A 19403-nucleotide genomic window follows, 5' to 3' on the forward strand; every position below is an offset into this window, starting at 1 on the left:
CCGCAAACACTACAATTTTGAAAATTACAAACATGTATAAAACTTCCAGATTTAGAGAAAAAATAAGTACTACTAGATGGGTTGGGAGAATAAATGGTCCAAGAATCGTCTACTTTCAAGCATGTAACTGCCACATTGTCTTAGGGAATATTAATAATGTCTTTTCTTGCTTGGTTGTTTGGTGAGATTGGCCGAACAATGGCGTGTAATTTTCGCTTTACGTTGGCCGAAAGGTCCGTTACGTTGTTGTTTAGCGAGCGCTTGGGCCGAACGAGTTCACACAATCAATTTTATTTGCGGAGTGGTGATGTCCCAGAGACGAAACTCAAATTTGTGGGAAAATTAATTAGGTTCCCAACTAATTACCCTTTCCCATTTCTGCTCTGCTTGTAAAATTTAGAAGCTTCGTTGTACTGGGAAGGAGCGGTAATTAATTAGTTTATGTCCTATATATATAACTTGGTCTGAAATTAGAAACGACTTGCAGTTCTACTTGTATTCCAAATGTAAGATGATATTACAGCAAAAGTGATAATGGTAGAAGAAACACATGATGAAAGGAAATTAAACCCATATAATTTCATAAAGATGAATTAAAGAAGGAAACAGAGTGGCAACTGCATCTGACTACTTCAGTCAATTGGTTTTCCTGCAGTTGGTCCGGATCTGGCCATTCGTACCCGTGAGGGGGCTGAGGTTATCCATCTTCACCATGGCATTAGCAAAATCGGTGAAAAAGGTGGCAGAATTGGAACTGTAAGTGTTGACTTGAGCATTTGTGGATCCTCCGCTGAACAGCTGTTGATCGGAGTGGAGTAGTCCCTTTTGGGTTTGCAAGTTCCTGAAATAAGCATTGTCAAATGAAATGGGACTTGTTGTGTCCAGCGGAGAGAGGTTGTTGTCGCCTCCGCTGCGAGGACAATTCGCTTGCACGGCGGCGGCGAAAGAGGCGTTTATGTTGGCTTCATTGTAGATACGGTTCCGGAAAAGGAGGCACCTGGCCTGCCCTATTGTGTGACCTCCTGCATACCAGACAATAGATAATGCGGAGTTTGCAACGAAAATGAGAGTCCCTAACTAATACGAGTAATATATACTTTTTAATTATTAAATAAATGAACAAAACCTGATAGAGCCACCAGTTCTCTGGCTGTGAACCCTTTGTTTGCGAAGGCCGAAATCAGAGCATTAAGGTTCAATCCTGGCCCAGGGATATTGCTATTGGCCGCACTTAAACTCGCTGTGGTCGAGTCCCTTCTGCCGAGTGGTATGTTCCAACTTGGGCCGCCCAGCTGCCAAACACAAATTAAAGGTCCCTTTTATTACCCAAAAAAAAAAAAGGTAGCACTACGTTATGTCGGTCCCCATGCATCGCATGCATGTTGCATATTCGCGTCATGGTTCGACTTTGTTCACTTTATTCCAAACCCAATTGGCAATTGCAGTAAACATCGCCCCGTGATTTTTAAGCGAGTCAAAAAGACTTTGACACTTGTAACTTCTTCCCCCCACCCCAAAACCCCCGAAAAAAATGGTTCCCTCCGACTCCGAGTAGGTGGATGATTGGATCAGGTCTCATCTGGCTAGTTAAGTTTCAATTCAACGTGCGTGCGCCTACGTTACAATAAAATATTTCCTTGATGCTTACCGCGACAACACCGTCGCGAGCTGCGACGGTCAAAATATCGGCGCAAGAAACAACACCCGGGCACGAGGTCTCAAGTTGGGATTTGATGCTGTCTATCACCTCAAATCCTCGGAGAGAGTTGTTATTGGGGCCAGCCGTCTTTTCTCCTGTGAAGTTTGCCGTATCGTCCAGCAGCACCGATGCATCACATCCCTGTTTCAGTTATGAACTAAGGATGATCACTTTCTGTGATATTTCTTGTTTTTTGCTTTGTTCTTGGAGTCAAAGCCCAAATAAAAATAAAACAAAAGTTTGATTACTTTGATCGGCCATAATTGAAGTTGAGCAACGTCATCTTTAGACCCTTTTAACTTCTAGTAGGAATGATTTCTTAAGCACTTGGTGGTACGTGTGTGTGCGTGTGTATGTGTGTGTATATATACACACGCGCAGACACACTAATAGTACTATACTTTTGTATGACATCTGGAAGTTCTAAATGTTCAAGAATAACGGAAGGTTCGTCTGCCTGCATGCATTGCATGATGACAAGAAAATGCACAATAATTTATCATCTGCATGGATGAACGACAGTGTGTACTAATTTGTCCACAACCAAAAAGAAGCGACGAAGGTCGATTTTGCGTTTAAAAATCTCCAAAGCTAGCCGAGCGCATCAATCCCTGCTGCTCTTCCTACATCTTTTTTTTTTTGTTGTGGGGGGGGGGGGGGAGTGGGGTGTCTATTTTTGGCTCTAAGGAGCAACTCCATTTCACAAGAAGCTTATAAAAGAAGTCCCCCAAGGCCAGTTTTTAAAAGATTGGGAGTACATGTAGGCAGTTTAATACGCATTTGGCAAAAAATATATCACCTTGTTTGCACCCCAAAAAAAAAAAAAAAAAAAAAAACTTGTGCCTACTGGTGTTTGTTACACTTTTTGGTGTTAAACCGATGTTATACCAGATGAGACTCACCCTTTATAAATCAGTTGATCTATGCGACACCAAAAGTGTAGTAGTGATAATCAAAAGCCCTAATGGAGTACCATGCATCCTGTCTAATGATTATTGTCCGTGATGTGTGGGAGTTGGACTCGTACGTGCATGGTGTCGTGGGGTCACATATATCATGTATGCCTAGGCAACAGACTTGAAAACAAATCGACATCAGAGAAATTTAGAAAAGAAAAGCGAGCAAGGTGAAGTTCACTTGCATTTACGAAACAATCATGGAAATGAAGACGGAGTAAGGATGCCCCCATCCGAGCCTCTTTTGATACAGCAGAGTTCACTGCTGTTCTGATGGTGGTGAGCACGTTTGGGCAAGAGCTTGCATAGAAGTTCGCAGATAATTGAGCAGAAGTCATTCCAACAAGAAGAATGAATGTTACGAAGCTGATTGCAAGACTACTAATGCCGCTAGTTTTTGATATCCATAGTAAAGCGTGAGAGGCAGCCATGACTATATACTACAATGTGGTCAAATTTTAACAGAGTTGTAGAGTGAACTTGGGAAGGAAAAGGCGTAAGAGAGGATAATATGCACTATAATAGTGCAGCTGCTTCTTGAGGAAATGGTGTATGTGTTACTTCGTGCTTCGAGTATATTATCTCGTTGCCGATTTTATAGTTGCTCTGGCTCATGAAATACAGCTAGCTACCCTTCCGTGTCACCCTTTACCGCCTGGACTTGGTCAACCATATCCCAAAAATAGATGGGGACTGAAGATTGAACAACAATATTAGTACGTAGTGCCATTTCATGGCGCCTTCTCTCTCTGAGAGGGTTAAAACCCATAAAGGAAATAAAAGATAACCCGTGACATTTAATCAACGGTACTGATTTCAGGGATAATCACGATCGAACTGACATGGCCTCCAGCAGGAATTGAAATAAAATTACTTGCTTTGTCACTGTATAGGCCAAAAATGTACTTGCTAAGTAACGAAAGACTATAACATGTAGTCATGACAATTTTCATCGGTATTAAACAAGATTTGGGAGCACTTGTGCAAGTTCAGCGCCAGGAAATATGCGTCAGAAGCCTTTTGGGGTGTTCACTGATCAATATATTAGTCTTTTAGTTGCTAAACACCATAGTAACTGCCATAGCTTTAGCAAGCTGGACGTAGGGTGTGCAACGAATTCGAATTCGGAAATTTTCGACAATTTGGCAGCAGTTTTATTTGACCAAATTCAATTTCGAATTTATCAGTACCGGACTCAGAAACATTTTTCCCTTTTTTTTTTCTTTTTGTTAGATGTATTATTATATAATATAAATTTATATTACATATATTATAAAAAAATATTATTATATATATTAATATATATATTATAAAAAGAAAGTGAAATAAGAAATTTCTATTTCTATTTCCGATTTCGAATCATGAATTCGAAATCAAAAATTGCGATTTCAATGCTGAATTCGGTCAATAAATCGAAATTTTTCGATTTTGCACGCTCCTAATTGGATGTTTATCTGCATGCGAGAAGCTCACTGTCTGTGAACGGTCAATCAATTAATCATGCAGCGCCAGAAATTTATGTGAAAATCCACCTTCTTTTTTTTTTTTTTTTTTTCCTTTTGGCTCCTGGCGAATTTCTACCGGTTTAGATCCCTACTAATTCAGCCTGTCATCAAAGGAATAAAAAAGACAATCACCAGAGGCGATTTCTCTCCACGTTGTTCTCCTTTTTCTCGGCCATCGTTGACTAACACACATTTGGACAAATATCAATCGCCGAATTTTACGTAAAAGCATCCTAGTCATATTCGCATACCAAACCAACCATTCTAGATAGACAGCCATAAAAAGCATTTTGAATTTCAGCGCGACAAAGATTAGGAAAAAGCGTGTCCATACACTTCCGAGTTAAGTAATTTCTGTTAGCGAAATGGATAATATCCATTTCACGAGAAGATGATTGGTGACTGATAAGAACTAGTCATGCCATCCGAAAAAATAAAAGTGACACAGATTTTTGTAAACAGAAATCATAGTGCGGCAGCGTTTTCTTGTACCCGAAGATTTATGTGTTCGGTTTTGAACTTCAATTAACACAAATGGGACTCGTTAACGGTTCCGTTTGGATTGTAAATTATTTGAGATATTTTTACTGTTGCATTTTTTGTGATGCAATGAATATGAGATAAAAAGATAATTGAAAAGATAAAAAGGTGTGTTGGAAATTGTAATGATGATGTAAACAAATAAATTTTGACTAATAATTCTCTATCCAAACAAACCCGTTGAATTATCAGCATAAAGTTCTTAGCTAATTTTCTACCACGCGGAATCGCAGAAAAGCCTCGCTGATCTCAAGATTCTCCACCGATGGGAGTGAATGTGACGGACAGATTCTTCTTCTTCTTCTTTAGTTTAGGCTGGTATTCTACTTTGCCGTGTTGAAAGTTCCACAAGATGCTTTTGGCAGTAAAGTAGATACCAAAAATACAGCGACCCTAAGCACAGCAACGAGGAAACCGGACAAAGATGCTATTCAGAAAGTTTTAAATCTAATGGTAATCATTAGATCAAGACTTCAGTGAGAAAGATATTTTTAATTTTCTCTTTTGATTTTATATTTGAGATTTTTGTTAGCTCGATCCGATCTTCATATTGTGGTTGGATCTCGTCTTGTGTGAACGGAGAATCTTCACTGTACGAACCTAAACCTTGTGGTGCCATCCGGCGCCAACCCGTTTGCCCGATCGCCCAACGCAAAAGATCCAAAAGATCTTTCGCATGTCTCGTTCGTCGCTTTGGCATGATCTCATCTCACCCACTACAAGCTGTCTTCAGAAGATTCCGTTCCAATCATCGCCATGCGATAGACCGCCAGCTAGTGGTTGTGACAGGGGTTTTGGAAGCCTTTTTTTTTTTGGCGCCCTATACCCCTATCATACCTTTTTTTTTTTTTTTTGTGGAGAAATTGAGTCAGAAGGGCTAATCCATCCGCATAATTTTTTTTAGTTAATCAAACTTTATAAATTGATTGAAAAATAGAAGTTAGCCAAGCTGATTAAATAGAAGTTAATCAAACATTTGCACTTTTTTTTTCACGTGTAAGTGTTAGATATGAAGTATAGAATCTCTAACTTGCATTCCTTGCATTCCTTCCCACGTACCACTCAATCCATCATCCCCTCCCTGATATTTGGGCTCATAACAAAGTACGTCCATTGCCTTGAGAATTGAAGATTGAGCTGAGTAATTTCAATTCAAAACAAATGTCAAATTTTTATTCTCAATTTCAACCCAGCTCTTGTTCCTTTTCTTATCTCGATCTCATTAAAAGTACAAAATGAGCCTATGAGGTGCATTCAAGGGAAAAAAAAAATGCCCTTCGTCATTCTAATATTTATTTTCACAATCTTTACACTAAGTGTGTTCGAATAAGAGATTATTTAGAATAATCACTATAAAATTTTTTGTGACGTGTTTCGAAAGATAAAAAGTTGATTGAAAATTATATAAGTAAAATAATATTTTGAATAATTTTGCTATTCAAACACTAACGGCTTTTTTTTCATGATTTGCTTGAAGATATGTACACAAAAACGGTGATAACGGGCACATCCACACACTCGAGAATTATCAACTAGCCCCAACAACAATTAAGATATGCTTTTTTGTTATCTCGTTTATAATATAATTATGAGTTTTTCTAAAGGATGCTCTTAGAGCACTCATTAATACATCTAGTATTCACCTAATCTATCATACATATACATATATTAATAATTATTATACTCTATTGCATTTACGTGCTTTCCTTATCTAATTTTATCTATTCTTCCTTATATATATATATTTTTTTTCTAATTAATCTTATAATTCAAAAAAATAATATTTGAAATATATTTTAACGAATAAGTCACCCATTAGACAAACCGTATAATTATTCACACCACAACATAATTAACATAGAATATTGCTGCAGACCATTGTGTTTAGAGGTGTGGGACCTGTTGAAGCGCAATCCAAAACCGAACGCGTGTGGGACCTGTTGCGACTTTAATCCCATCAGCCTTTAGCTAGCTCTGGGCATAATTATCAAATTGTGTCCATTATTCTTAGCTGATACGTACATCTATAACTATTATATATTACCAAATAAAGGCTACTGATAGTAGTGTAACAGTGCCGAGTTTAGTACTAAAAGTTATCTGTTGTGGTTGTGTATGTCTAGTATAATTTTCGCTATTAGTACAGGTTTAAATGAAATTTCGATGTTTTTAAATAAATGACCAATTTTAGGACGCAATAATGTTAGAATCTTTACAATGCAAAATTGAACTTTCCCTAGCAAAAGAAGATGGATTTAACTAGTACATGGGATAGTCATGAGAATGCAAATATTTTCAGATTCGTACAATGCAAAATGTGTTTGCTTAACATAAGATGAAAATGATATTCGATGTGGGATTTTTTTTATATTTGTTGGACCAGTTGACGATAACCATTTTTCTTCTTCTTTACTTGAACAAATGAAGAAAGTAAAAAGAGCACGTCTGATCCATTGCATTGTAGTTCTATGTAAGCAATGCTTTCATGGCTCACATAGCCTATGTGTGCTGAAGACAAACTCAAGCCTAGTTTGGATGGAAGGATACGGAGAGGAATGAAGAGACGGGGAGGGAAATATCCACATTTCCTTTGTTTGTGAGCTTTAAGAAGAAGGAAAATGAAAGAAATGAAGGGATAAATAGTTTTTTTTTTAAAAAAAAATTTCTCCATATATTTGGAGGCAAATGGAAGGGGAGTGGAAGTTAAGGCTCTGTTTGATAATCCAATTTAGCAATTAAATTTAATGGATTTGGATCTTAGCAATATGTTTGATAACAAAAAATAGATACTTTAATAAATTAATTAAGTGACCCTGAATTTTTTAGACAAAATTTGTTCAAAAAAAAAGTGATAAACTATTCACTTATTAAATAATATGATATATACTCAAATATGTTAGATATAATAATTAATAATTCAGCAACTTAACAGATTCAAATTTCATACTACAGTTTTATCAAATGCACCCTCAAGATTCCAAATCTTTTCTGCATGCCAAAATTGTCCATAGTGTATCACTGAACAAATTTTTAATACCTAATATGTCCACAATCACTCCATTTCCTTTTTAAACTTTCAAACAACTTAAACATCCCTAGTTCCCTACCCTCCCATTCTCTTCTCTTATTTTCTCTTCTAATTTGAACCTTCACTTCTCTTCCCTTCTTTCCCCTTCAACACTCCCAAATTAGGCCTAAATGCGATTTAGAGGACACATGTCTCGAATCATATGAGTCCGTTTTTAAATTTATCTATTTTTCGTTTGGGTCGGAGTTTCGGCGTTCAAGCATCACGCGTGACTTTAGCATTAAAGGCGTCAAGCAGCGGCTTGAGACGCTGGGATTGATCTCAACAAATCGAAAGCGATATTTCATGGATGGAAACCGTTAAAATTTTGATAGAGGTTTAAACTATTTGATAGGAGTACTCTAATGTAATAACCTTGGGACCTTCCAACTTGATGCCTGGACTACAGAAGATTATATGTTAGTCCAGAAAAAGAAGGGGGGGAACGGAAAACGATGGAGTTAGAAGTCAAAGTCAAATAACGAAGTGGAGATGGGGATTTCATGCTTCAAAGCATTAAGGATGAAGGAATAGCAGCTCAGAAAGGGAGGACAAAATTGATGTCGTTCTCGCATTTTTTTTCTCTCATTTTCCTGAGAACACTCAAGAATTCGGCAAATAAACCTAGATTTTCGAGCAATCTTCAAATGCCGGCAAATCTTGAAGGCGCCCAGGGGACTTATCTACCCATTCCCAAACCCCCCCAATACCGATGTGGGAACGAAACCCCCGTAGGGGCCAGCCCAGCAGGGCGGCTGCTACTAAGAGCTAACTAACTTCCACCAACTCCGGTATGGCACCCCCGTAATTGTTTTTTTCTCTCATTTTCTTGAGAACACTCAAGAATTCGACAAATAAACCTAGATCCCGGAGCAACCTTCAAAACCGTTCTCGCATTTGGTATGATATGATTGTATCCTCGGCACTGCCCACTTTTTAACTTTGTTTGACAATTGTGAAGGGCGGTTTGGAGGACGACAAAACCCAAAAAAAAAAAAGGGTTTAACAAAGAAAAAATGCGACAGAACACGGTTTTACACTTTGCCGGCAGGAAAAAAATTCATTTACGACCCCACACGTTTTCTAAATTAGTCTTTAGTCTTCATTCCTTGGCTTTCTGTTCTTTTTTTTTTTTTTGTCGGTTCTAGATGGTCATCTTCCTTTCCACCTAAAATGAATTGTTATCCAATGTTTAAGCATTTGGGAATTTAGAATTGACACAATGTCGCGGACCACCATAAAAAAATAATAATAATAATACGTACTTGCTAGATTTTTTTTTTTTTTTTTTGTTTGCATTCTTTCTTTTTCTCAAAGAGAAGACGACAAGAAGGAAAAAAAAAAAAGTTTGAAAGTGAAATCAGACCTAGTATGATCAATTAAAATGTGTTGTTACAAGTCGTCGCATACCAGTGGGCATCGTTTGGGCTGCGGCCCTTTCTAACTGCGATAATGGTTTATTATGGAGATAACGCAACATCCATGCATGTTTCCATGTTTTATCTCAACTCTAGTTTAAAACAAATGAATCAAACCTACACTCGCTTTTATGGAGATAATCGATTCCTACTCCACTAATTTTATGTCCCATCTCGATTTCTATCTTTCCGAGTTTTTTTTTTTTCAAAGAAAGATGTCCTGTAACAATTAAATATATAAATAATTAAAATTTATATCCACAGAAAAATGTAAAAATTTTTTGATAAAAAATTGGAATCCAAATACCATTTAGGATATCGCCTTTCTATCTCTCCTCCTCCTAACTTTTGTCTACAACTTCTCATTTTTCAAGGCCTCCCTCTTAAGAAGGGGAGACCGTACTATGAACTTTCTCCGGTGAATTTTGTTTATTTTATTATTTTAATAAAATCCCTCATAAGTTTTCTTAGTGAGAGTTCTATATTTCTCCTAGAGATTTTTAGTGATAATTATTTGTTCTCCTAAGGGTTGCTATGGAGATTTTTGTATTTTACTTTCTTATTTTGTTGCTAGGACCTATTTTGTTTCAAATCAGATTTGAATTCTTTTTAGATCTCTGATCTATTTTGATAGATCTCATCATCATCATTAGAGTTTAAAGTTGTTTATTAGTAGATCTGACTATTGCAACATGCACGCTAGAGAACTACATCAATTTATCTTATTAGAAGACAATTTTAAAAATTTTTAGATCTATTTATAATTTTTCAAATTTATCATATCTGTTAAATTACGGATCTATAATTTTTAATGGATGTTTACAACTATTAAAATAGTGATATAAATCAAATCATACTGGACAATCCCGTCAATTCATTAATATAATTTGCTTTTTATAAAAAAAAAATTAATTAATTAAAATACCAATAATTTTCTTCTTTTTTTTTTTTTCATGAGTGAAAGATTTTAAACCAAAACCTCTTACTTATATTCGTTCTCTCCGTATCACCTCCAATCAATCCCTCCCTCTATCACGCAATCCACTCCTCCCCTTGAGTATATCAATTATGTAAGTCACAATTGACTTGTTGCATGATTCTTTTATTTGACATTGAAGTACCAATTGCGACACTCGATTGGCATCGCATCACCACCAAAGTTGCCGCTTGTCCCCCACGAAAGAAATATAATTAAAATAAAATATTGACAGCACCCGACCACGATCAAGAGCGACGCTAATCAAGTACAAGTGCACGAATATCTAATCTCCGAGTAATTCCAAGTCCTTGGGCTGATATCAAACGAACATATTATAGCTCACAAAGCCCAGTGCAATTGCAAATGCTATTGATCGCAATCCCAAGAAACTACAAAAAGCCAGCCTGGCTTCTAAGCCTGCCGACGCGATGAGATGCACAGATCATCGGTCCAACTAACAAAGCACAGCCCAGCCCAGCGAACTTGTCTTGTTATTTACTATGGATAACTCTTTTTCTTATGTACTCTTAGTATACACACTAATAGGTAAGGTTAGATTAAATCACATAAGATGAATTCAAATTTGAAATTTTAATCATGCACATGTGACATGTATCCATAACTGCAAATGTTGAAAAATCACTGCAGTGTCAGTGTATAAAAAGTTAATATATTTATTATTATTATTTATTTATTTATTTTAGCATTGGTTGTTGAACAAATTAGGGGTGGCAAAGAAAGAGCAAAAGAATATATATGGATATATATATATATATATAAGTAGTTATTTTAATTACAGTATTTCTCACTCCTATGTGGTATGCCTAATTGAAGAGAATTAAAGAACTATGGGTCACTTGGGTTTTACCCATAATGAATCCTATTTGGATTATATTATGTGTTTGAAAATTATCTCTAATTTTAAAATAACTTAAAAAAAAACTAAGCTTATCTTAACGATATCTGCTTCCTATCAAATTATTACAATGATTATATTATATGTTTAAAAATTATCTTTAATTTTAAAATAACTAATCTTATCTTAATAATATTTGTTTTCTACCAAATTATTACATAGAAGTATAGTAAAATCTTTTAAATCACAATTATTGAACAAATTTTTAAAATTTAATAAATAATTGAACATGTAAAATACATTAATTTTTTAAAATTAATATGAATGAACATATAGAACTATAGCTAGTTTTTATATTTAAATTATTCATATTTGTATAAATTCATAATAAATTGAAACAAAAAATACTGTGCTTAAGATTCTAGGAATGTATAAAAACAAGCAGCAGAAGCTTTCTTGTCAACATTTAACTAAACCTTAGTGTTTATACTAGTAGTACACGGCCCGGCGTTCTGTGAAATGGAACCAGATAGTTATTAAACCCGGTCCGGTCCGGCGGTCGAACCGGTCATTGAACCGGACCGGGTTTGGAATCAGATCATTTGTGCAAAGAGACCAAAGAGACCGTTGACTTAATCAACGATCGCAGTCGAACCGGGTTAAACCGGAAACCCGGCCGGTTTTGACCGATTTTATCACTAACCGGATTTTGTGGAAAAATTATATTGCTATTGTTGGAACTCGAACTTCAGATCTTTGCCCCAACACTACCGCCTGCTTACCACCAAACTACTTCCACATATGTTGATATAGTAACTTTATTATGATATATAAACTATCTTTTTTTCTCTAAAACAAATTTATTTGGAATCTTTTAATAAAAATTTATTACCCTCCAAACTCTATAAGTTATAAAATGGATTCCAAAAATAACATATTACATAATTCATTTAAAGACAAATATTATTTTTAATAATTTTTTACACTTAAAATTCATAAATAAGCTAGATAATTACACTAAATATAAATAAAATTTTACACTTGAAGTTTCGTATATTAATAAATAACTTTATATTTGATTGATTCTTATATGAATTAATTATTTTATAACAAATTAAATTAAATGAGCTTTTGTTATGGCATTATTTATTACAATTTATATCATATATCTTATATAAATAATTATGAAATATAATATTTAAATATATGTAGTGACCCACCAGTTCAACCACTCACTCACCGATTCAACCAGTAACCCGTTGACTTACCTCCTTCGTCGGGTTCCTTCCCGGGTTGGGTTTAATAACTATGACCAGAACACAATAGCGGGTCATCTATCGTTGAGGCTCTTTATTTATTACAAATATAAGGGTAAAAAACAAAAAAATCCCTTGTGATAAATCTAATACACAGAAAAGCCCCCTATGATTTCAAAATATACAACACGACACCTCATGTTTTGAACTAAATTGTAAAGGTGATGGAATCCGTTAAATATAACGGAAATGACTTATTGGAATCTAAAAAAAAATTTTATACCTAATTTTTATCAAATATACCTATTCTACCCCTTAACCCTCAATTCTCTCTATTTAGAGAATAAAACAAATGATTTTTTTTAGCTGTCTTTTGCTTAATTATATCAGGGTATTTTGGTCATTTTGTCAATTTCCGTTAAGTTTAACGGATTCCGTCACCTTTACAATCTAGTTCAAAGTATGAGAGGTCGTGTTGTATATTTTGAAATCATGGAGGACTTTTCTGTGTATTAGGTTTACCACAAGGATTTTTTTATTTTTTACCCTAAATATAATAATAATAATTGGTGCAAACTTAGACGTTCCAGATCGAAAATTTACAAACCTCTGGAGCATTACTGAAGACAACCCTTCTGAGTTGGAATTACATAAACCGTGCCACTAATTAATACAACCGATCAAATTCTGAGTGTTTTAATAGGAAGGAGTGCAGCCTCTGGCCTCAGAAGCTCTGTCACCATTGCATTATCTTATACGCTGCTGCTGCCAGCCAAACTATACGGTACCATCACTCACGGCAGGCATTCCCTCACTCGAAGTTGAAGCGCTGGAGGAGAACATCTGATCTGATCGTTTCCTTTTTTGGGGTTGAAGATGGATAAAGCACAGGCCGTCCTAGTAGTAAAATATGAACACCATTAGTCGTCCGGTCCCATTTATTTAGTATTTATTACAAAAGTAACACGAGAGTCGAGAGAAACACCATCATTATGCTCGCAGTTCCCCTTCTGCTCATTTTAGACCTCTTCATCTCATTTTTCTCACTGCCTAGTATACTATGTGGACCATCTGCTTTCCACTTCTTTTAATCATTTTTCTTTTCAGTTTTTGCAGGACCAAGTAAAGAGCGTCCAGGGAGGTATCGCGGGGATTAGATTTAATTAATTAATTTTAAAAATTAAAAAAAAAAAGATAAAGGCACGGGGGAGCTATTTGGAGTAATGAATTCTTCTTTAAAGTCTAGTAGAAGCTGTACTACTAATTTTTTTCGTAATTTCACATCATTTTTTCGGGATTGGGGGTTGAGTAGTTAACTCTCCAAATTTGCCTCAAGAGTTCCGATTTTTGGAGTTAAATATGGAATTAGATTTAATTAACTAATTTCAAAAGTCGAAAAAAAAAAAAAAAAAAGTAAAGAGCGTCCAGTTTCACTCATCAACAATGTAACAGCACAAGTCAAAACTACAGTGAGTGGGTGAGCTCTATACAATTTAATGTGCTGATTGATGACAATTATTATTTTTTAATGTCACTTACATCCCAAGATATGCTGTTCTTTTATTTATTATTTATTATTCTTTGTTGTCTTCCTCTTGTTTTTGTTTTTGTTTTGTTTTTGAAAGAGAATGACCTTTTGCTACATGACACATAAAATTAATTAGTCCCTACAACTGATCGATCGAGGAAAGCTGATCTCTCAATAATTTGTCTTCCTCCAATGTAACAGACTTTTGGGAAGCATTACATGACAGTAAACAAAAGCTCAAATCCTGATATTCTCGGTAAATTTTTTGTTAATCATTTTTTTTTATTTTTTTTTTCAATTGCTTCACGTACATCAAATTGTAAGGGAAAAAAAAGTGGTACACGAAATCTTTAAAAACAATTTTGCCAAATAATTTTCAATCCAAACACGCTGAATTTGCTCACCACTAGATCATTAATAGAATTTAAAAGATTGAGTGCTCCGCTTTTTTCATCAGATGATTTCTTACTGCACGCTACGAATCCACAACAAGAAGAGCAAGGATCTAAAGAAAACTAGAGAGAAGAGAATTAACATTACATTGACCTTGTTGCTGAAAAGGTTATTCTTGTTCATAACTACTTGCGCTCCAGTTCCTGATGGCCTGTAACACTGCCTGTTTAACCACCTGGGCATCTATGTTATCCTCTTGCCCTTCGTTCTAGGAAGAAAAGAAGAAATTTTCTTTCATTTTCACATGCATCAATCTCAACGAATTAAAGAAATCAACTTTCATGTCCAATTCAAAATGCAGCCAACTCGTCTTATGCAACTTAGTTATCAAAAGAAATGTAAAGTCTCCTTTTCTTTCTGAGGTGTAGGTCGAGGGCTCAAGCACAATGCAGTGCAGTTGGAAAAAAATCTTAAAAAATGTGTCAAAACACCACCGCTCTCTGATCTAGATGTGTTTGTCTAGACCCAACACAATCCAATGCACGTACAATATATGTATAGTGAAAAAAAAAGGGGCCAAAATAACGCAGTGTGAGGATTTTAGAGCAAGTGAAACAACGCATAGGTCACCGCCTACATGTTGTGAACCACTCATCATCCGTAGAGAAGCCGAAATGTGTGGCCAAATGATGAGGCACAGTGCATGATTCACAGCTGCACGTGAGTGATGTTTGAACAACAAAAGTGAGAGATTGGAAAACGCATTAATCACAACAGCAAAAGTAATGACTTAAAAAAAACTGATGATGTAATTAAAGTTGCAACGTACGGAGATGAAAAGAAGGGAATTTTCTTACTTCACTAACGGCCTCGAGGCGGAAATTATCCGAGCAAGAAACCTTAGCATCCAATACTTCCAGACCTAGCTCCTCGAAGGCTTCCAGAATGGATACCAGCAGGCCAGGGCAGTTCTTTTCTGAAAACACGTTAATCTGAAATCCCTTTTCTAGGGTTTCCACGGTTACCTGACGGATGATCAAAACCCACGAACAAGTGGCCGGAACAAATTAGCTACTCAATTCAGTGGGGAGAAAACAAACAGATTGATGACATGAAAAGTACTTGTACCGCGGGTAATGCGTTTGGGTCACCTGATGATATTTGTGAAGTTGCTGCAACATCTTGATATTTCTTTTCTACTCTTTCCTTCAACTCTTTTATGTACCTCGAAGCATCAACTATGATGGATGCTGTATTCACCTGCCAATTACAAATTCTCGATTCAATTAAGAAAGACGAATTGGAATTTTGACGTAATTAAACGCGGAAGGCTGGTCAGGAGTACTATTCAAATTTCAAACAAAAGGGTATGTGCAGAGGCTACTTCGTCTTGCCTAGCTCAACCTAAAAAATACATGGCGGCTCTCAGCTGATCAGCTGGGTTCCAATCCAGACCATTAACAACAAGTTCAACTAACGACTACAACTGAAGAAAATATTAATACATGGCATCTTAATTAACAAGTTAAACTCATAGCATGAACAGCGCGCGCTTCCATCACATTCTTGTGCTATTAGTACTCCACATTAATCTACCACGAGAATTTTTTTTTTCCTTTTAACTTTAAATCCTTCCTGTCCCCAAAACCCCCGGAAAAAAGAAACAGAAGAGAACAAAAACAAGAGATTCTCCGTCAGCTGGATTTCCACTCTATGCCAAAATTGCCAGCATAAGATGATGCCTCTCTGTCCGGAGAACCACCCAATAATTATAATGATTATCGAAGTAAGTGAAAAAAGAAAATAAGAAAGTGAGTAATGATGAGTTGTTCAATTTATTCATTTGCTGATCTTGATCGCGTCGAATTGCATATATAGCGTGAATGTAGTTCATGAATAAACAACCAAAATAGGACAACAAGTTCCATGCTATAGTGTAGTTTTTTCTATCTTTTTTTTTCTTAACAAATGCTGTAGTGCTCTTAATACTGCACATCGAATGCATAGAAATTCAAAAACTGATCAGACGAACCCAGAATTTGACAAACTGTAGAAAGTATAGTTTTACCGCGGTGGAGTTAGTTACAGAACGAAGTTGCTGCAACTTTCCATGTAAGGCTGCTTTCTTTCGTTCGCTGGAGCCACTCATGCTTCTTCTTCTTCTTCTTCCTCCCCCCGGTCTTTTACCTTTCAACGCACCCTCTTAGTTTTCTGTCTTTGTCAGATATAAAGCGTGCTGCTTGGGTCTTGAAAATGAGATGGAGGCTTTTTTTAAAGGGAAAGAAGAGCTCTCAAAACCTACACCGTCTCTCTTTGTTTGTTTCCTGCATGATGAGTACCTCAAAGGTTCACAAGCACCACCCACGTTTTTGGCTCAATTCATTTTACCAGTACTGCGTACACACCACTCATCTATACTGTATGTGGAATGCTGCAAATAGTGATATTTAGTTCTGAGTGACAACTTTGTCCCTCATATTTCCTCACTCTTAGTACTAGTAGTACAAAGCCTCAGTGGTCAGCGGCCAGGCGATCCCAGTATGAATCCATTGTCGTTACTCTCTTACTTAGCCTTTCTCCTTGAAATGCTACAGGAATTTACCCAAATTTAATACCCCTATCCCCATTTTTGCCACTTCTTCTACTTCGCTTCTTTTTTTCTTCCCCTCTTATTCTATTTTTACTTTTTTTTTTTATTACAATTTATTACGTGCGCGTTTACCTACTATTGCATGTATGTTTGCGTATTAAACTGCCGGCATTTATAAGTGTCCGCCAATAACTGGCCGCTCTGATTCCCTGTGATTGCTCTACCGCAAGCAACGCACGCGGTCAGAACTCAGAAGGGTGTTAGAAACCCCTGTCGTTTTCGTCTTTAGATTAGAAACCGCAGTCAAAACTTGACCGCAACTAATCCTCGTGTTCAAGACCTGACTGCAACCCCCTTTTAAAGTGGAACCTCTTTCCCGCTCTGATTTCCTGCTTGGAAAGTGCTAACTAATGCAAGGAAAACAAGTATGAATAGGGTTGATGTCCCTTAACACTCTAAAACGGGAGTGTTAGCTGAATTTGAGTGCGTTGTCGAGAATGTTGCAATAGACTTTTTCCTTTTGCCTCTATTCTCTTCCTATCATAAGAAACATTGAATTTTTCATGCGAAGCATTCATTTTTTGGCCTCACATCTCCAAAATGGAAATTGCATATATATATTTCCTTTAAAATAAAAATTCCCTAAAATGTTATCCTTATTGTGATTAAAACATAATGTCACAGACTACACAAATCCGAGACACACACATTCAATCAGTCCACTTCAGCTTGCGCCGCCCTTTTATGCAACACAGGGAGTTAAGACGTCCGAATATATTAGCGAATTTAACACCGTCCGTTCGAATTAGGTATTAGGGTCATCTTTGTTCAATGGAACCTTTCTCTTCCTCAGTTTGATATTTTACAACAAAACTCCTGAATCACATGCCCACTGATCAAATTGACTAGCATGCTTGCACTTTGTTTCCTTTGGATTCTTTTTTTAATTTAAAATTTTTCTATTTTGGGTCGGGGAAGGGGTATTAATTGCAGTATACATACAATTACGACTAGCTAGTTGCTTGTGGAGGGGAAATGGGACATTTTGATGAAATGAGATAGAAAATGATGATGTGTTAGGCGCAGTACGTATTATATGGAACAGTACTGTATATGGCTTGCGTACAAACCATGGACGGAGAACATAAACGAAGACGAGAGAGAGTGGGGGAGGGAGGGGGTTTGGGTGCATGAAGACGACTCAAGAGATCCCCCGGCCCCGTGAGAGGTGTTTTGCACTTTGCAGGCATGCATTGACAGCTAGTACACTACTACTAGTAATGCTTTCAATAATTTTTCTTTCCTGCAAAATCAATCCAAGACGCATTATCAGCTCGCCTCGATCCACCACTGTTGCTGTATCTTCCCTCCTTTTCATTGTTTGTTATCACTGTTTTAGTGTGTTGATCGATATAGAGACAGACCACTCACGGGGCTTTGACACAAAATTGCTACATCCAAAAGTACGAAGCATATATATATAGTACTACTACACTTTGGTAGGTCGAAGATTTAAGGATGTACGTACTACATGTTTTTCCTTTTTCTTCTTTGATGCATAATTATTAATTAGCATACATGCACGCGCAACTAATTAATTACACACATATGGGTTCCAATTCAACGATCGAATTCATTCCGGGTTGGTTAATTTCATCGCAGCCGTTGATTAGGCAGTTCCTAATCACTAGCATCACACCAACCCGCCCCAGTCAAAACCTTGAGAGCACTATTGCACACCCCTAATCAAAGGGAACAAGGGAGTTGGATTAGGACTGCAAACGAATCGAGCCGCTCGCGCGAGCGGCTCGAGTCAAGCTCGAGTCGAGCTCGAGCTCGAGCCAGCTCGAGTCAAACTCGAGCTCAGAATATTAAACTCGTTAGCTCGCGAGCCGGCTCGCGAGCTTGAGTATATATATATATATTTTTATTTTTATTTTTATTTAATAATAAAATTACGTATATTATATATATTTTTTTATTTTTTATTTTCATAGTGAAATTACGGATATATCCTTAATATTTTATTATTTATTCAGAAAAAAATATTATTTTATTTATTTTTTTAAAAAAATAAAATAAATTTTTTTATTTTTTTCGAGCTCGAGCTCGAAAATTGCCAGCTCGTCGAGCTCGAGCTCGAGCTCAAGCTTGATAAAATTTAGCCGAGACTCGGCTCGATTAGCTCAAAGTTCGACTCGACTCGGCTCGTTTGCAGCCCTAAGTTGGATGGATCAATTAAGCCTGTGACGGCAAGTCAAATGATGTACGTCTGATAAATAAAGCTGCTGCTGAAATTAAACTCTCTATCCATTGATGTTTAACATATTATGTTCAGGGTCATGTGATCGAAATACATGGCACTGGTATTATACTATATCCTCAATTAATTAGGTCAATGCATGCACGCCCGCTGGCTACATTGATTGGCACTCGCTTGCTAAAAAGAGTATGTAATATTTACGTACGTACGTGTCAAGGCTCTTATTTATTTTACTTCCAAATCGCCAGCCCTGGTGCTGCTAACTAAAATGTCAATCATGAGTCATTGGCATGCATCACCCGGATCTTGGTTGCATGTCCGGTGAACATTCTAATGCATTTTGGATACGGAGA

The 19403-nt window shown here is 36.5% G+C and overlaps 2 protein-coding genes across 4 annotated transcripts; both read right to left on the reverse strand.

Moving 5' to 3' along the window:
- Positions 1–470: 470 nt before the first annotated feature.
- LOC113691808 (cationic peroxidase 1) lies at positions 471–3223 on the reverse strand. Its single transcript, XM_027210108.1, has 4 exons — positions 2841–3223; positions 1649–1840; positions 1127–1292; positions 471–1022 (listed from the first exon to the last, which is right to left on the reverse strand). Exons 1-4 carry the CDS (start codon positions 3084–3086, stop codon positions 637–639), a joined length of 990 nt encoding a protein of 329 aa, XP_027065909.1. The 5' UTR covers positions 3087–3223; the 3' UTR covers positions 471–636.
- A 9646-nt stretch (positions 3224–12869) lies between these two features.
- On the reverse strand, positions 12870–16542 carry LOC113692196 (transcription factor bHLH61-like). 3 transcript variants are annotated; one of them, XM_027210564.2, is made up of 5 exons: positions 16266–16538; positions 15326–15457; positions 15055–15222; positions 14345–14465; positions 12870–13173 (listed from the first exon to the last, which is right to left on the reverse strand). In XM_027210564.2, the coding sequence occupies exons 1-4, from the start codon at positions 16344–16346 to the stop codon at positions 14367–14369; spliced, it is 480 nt and encodes a 159-aa protein (XP_027066365.1). In that variant the 5' UTR covers positions 16347–16538; the 3' UTR covers positions 12870–13173; positions 14345–14366. The 3 variants fall into 3 exon arrangements, with proteins under 3 accessions (XP_027066365.1, XP_027066364.1, XP_071907915.1); XM_027210563.2 differs by lacking the exon at positions 12870–13173 and having other exon boundaries at positions 14154–14465; XM_072051814.1 differs by lacking the exons at positions 12870–13173; positions 14345–14465 and adding an exon at positions 14483–14911 and having other exon boundaries at positions 16266–16542.
- Between the last annotated feature and the right edge of the window lie 2861 nt (positions 16543–19403).

This window comes from Coffea arabica, chromosome 6c (genome assembly GCF_036785885.1).
Source record: "Coffea arabica cultivar ET-39 chromosome 6c, Coffea Arabica ET-39 HiFi, whole genome shotgun sequence".
NCBI lineage: Eukaryota > Viridiplantae > Streptophyta > Magnoliopsida > Gentianales > Rubiaceae > Coffea > Coffea arabica.

What these genes read in the sequence shown, in the direction of transcription:
- LOC113692196 (XM_027210564.2), bottom strand. Translation starts at nt 16,346, where the DNA reads ATGAGTGGCTCCAGCGAACGAAAGAAAGCAGCCTTACATGGAAAGTTG. An exon ending in ACCCAAACGCATTACCCGCG is followed by an intron (nt 15,223 to 15,325) that starts GTACAAGTACTT and finishes ATCATCCGTCAG; the next exon opens with GTAACCGTGGAAACCCTAGA. An exon ending in GCCTCGAGGCCGTTAGTGAA is followed by an intron (nt 14,466 to 15,054) that starts GTAAGAAAATTC and finishes TTTTCTTCCTAG; the next exon opens with AACGAAGGGCAAGAGGATAA.
- LOC113691808 (XM_027210108.1), bottom strand. Translation starts at nt 3,086, where the DNA reads ATGGCTGCCTCTCACGCTTTACTATGGATATCAAAAACTAGCGGCATT. An exon ending in TCCATGATTGTTTCGTAAAT is followed by an intron (nt 1,841 to 2,840) that starts GCAAGTGAACTT and finishes TAACTGAAACAG; the next exon opens with GGATGTGATGCATCGGTGCT. An exon ending in AGAACTGGTGGCTCTATCAG is followed by an intron (nt 1,023 to 1,126) that starts GTTTTGTTCATT and finishes TCTGGTATGCAG; the next exon opens with GAGGTCACACAATAGGGCAG.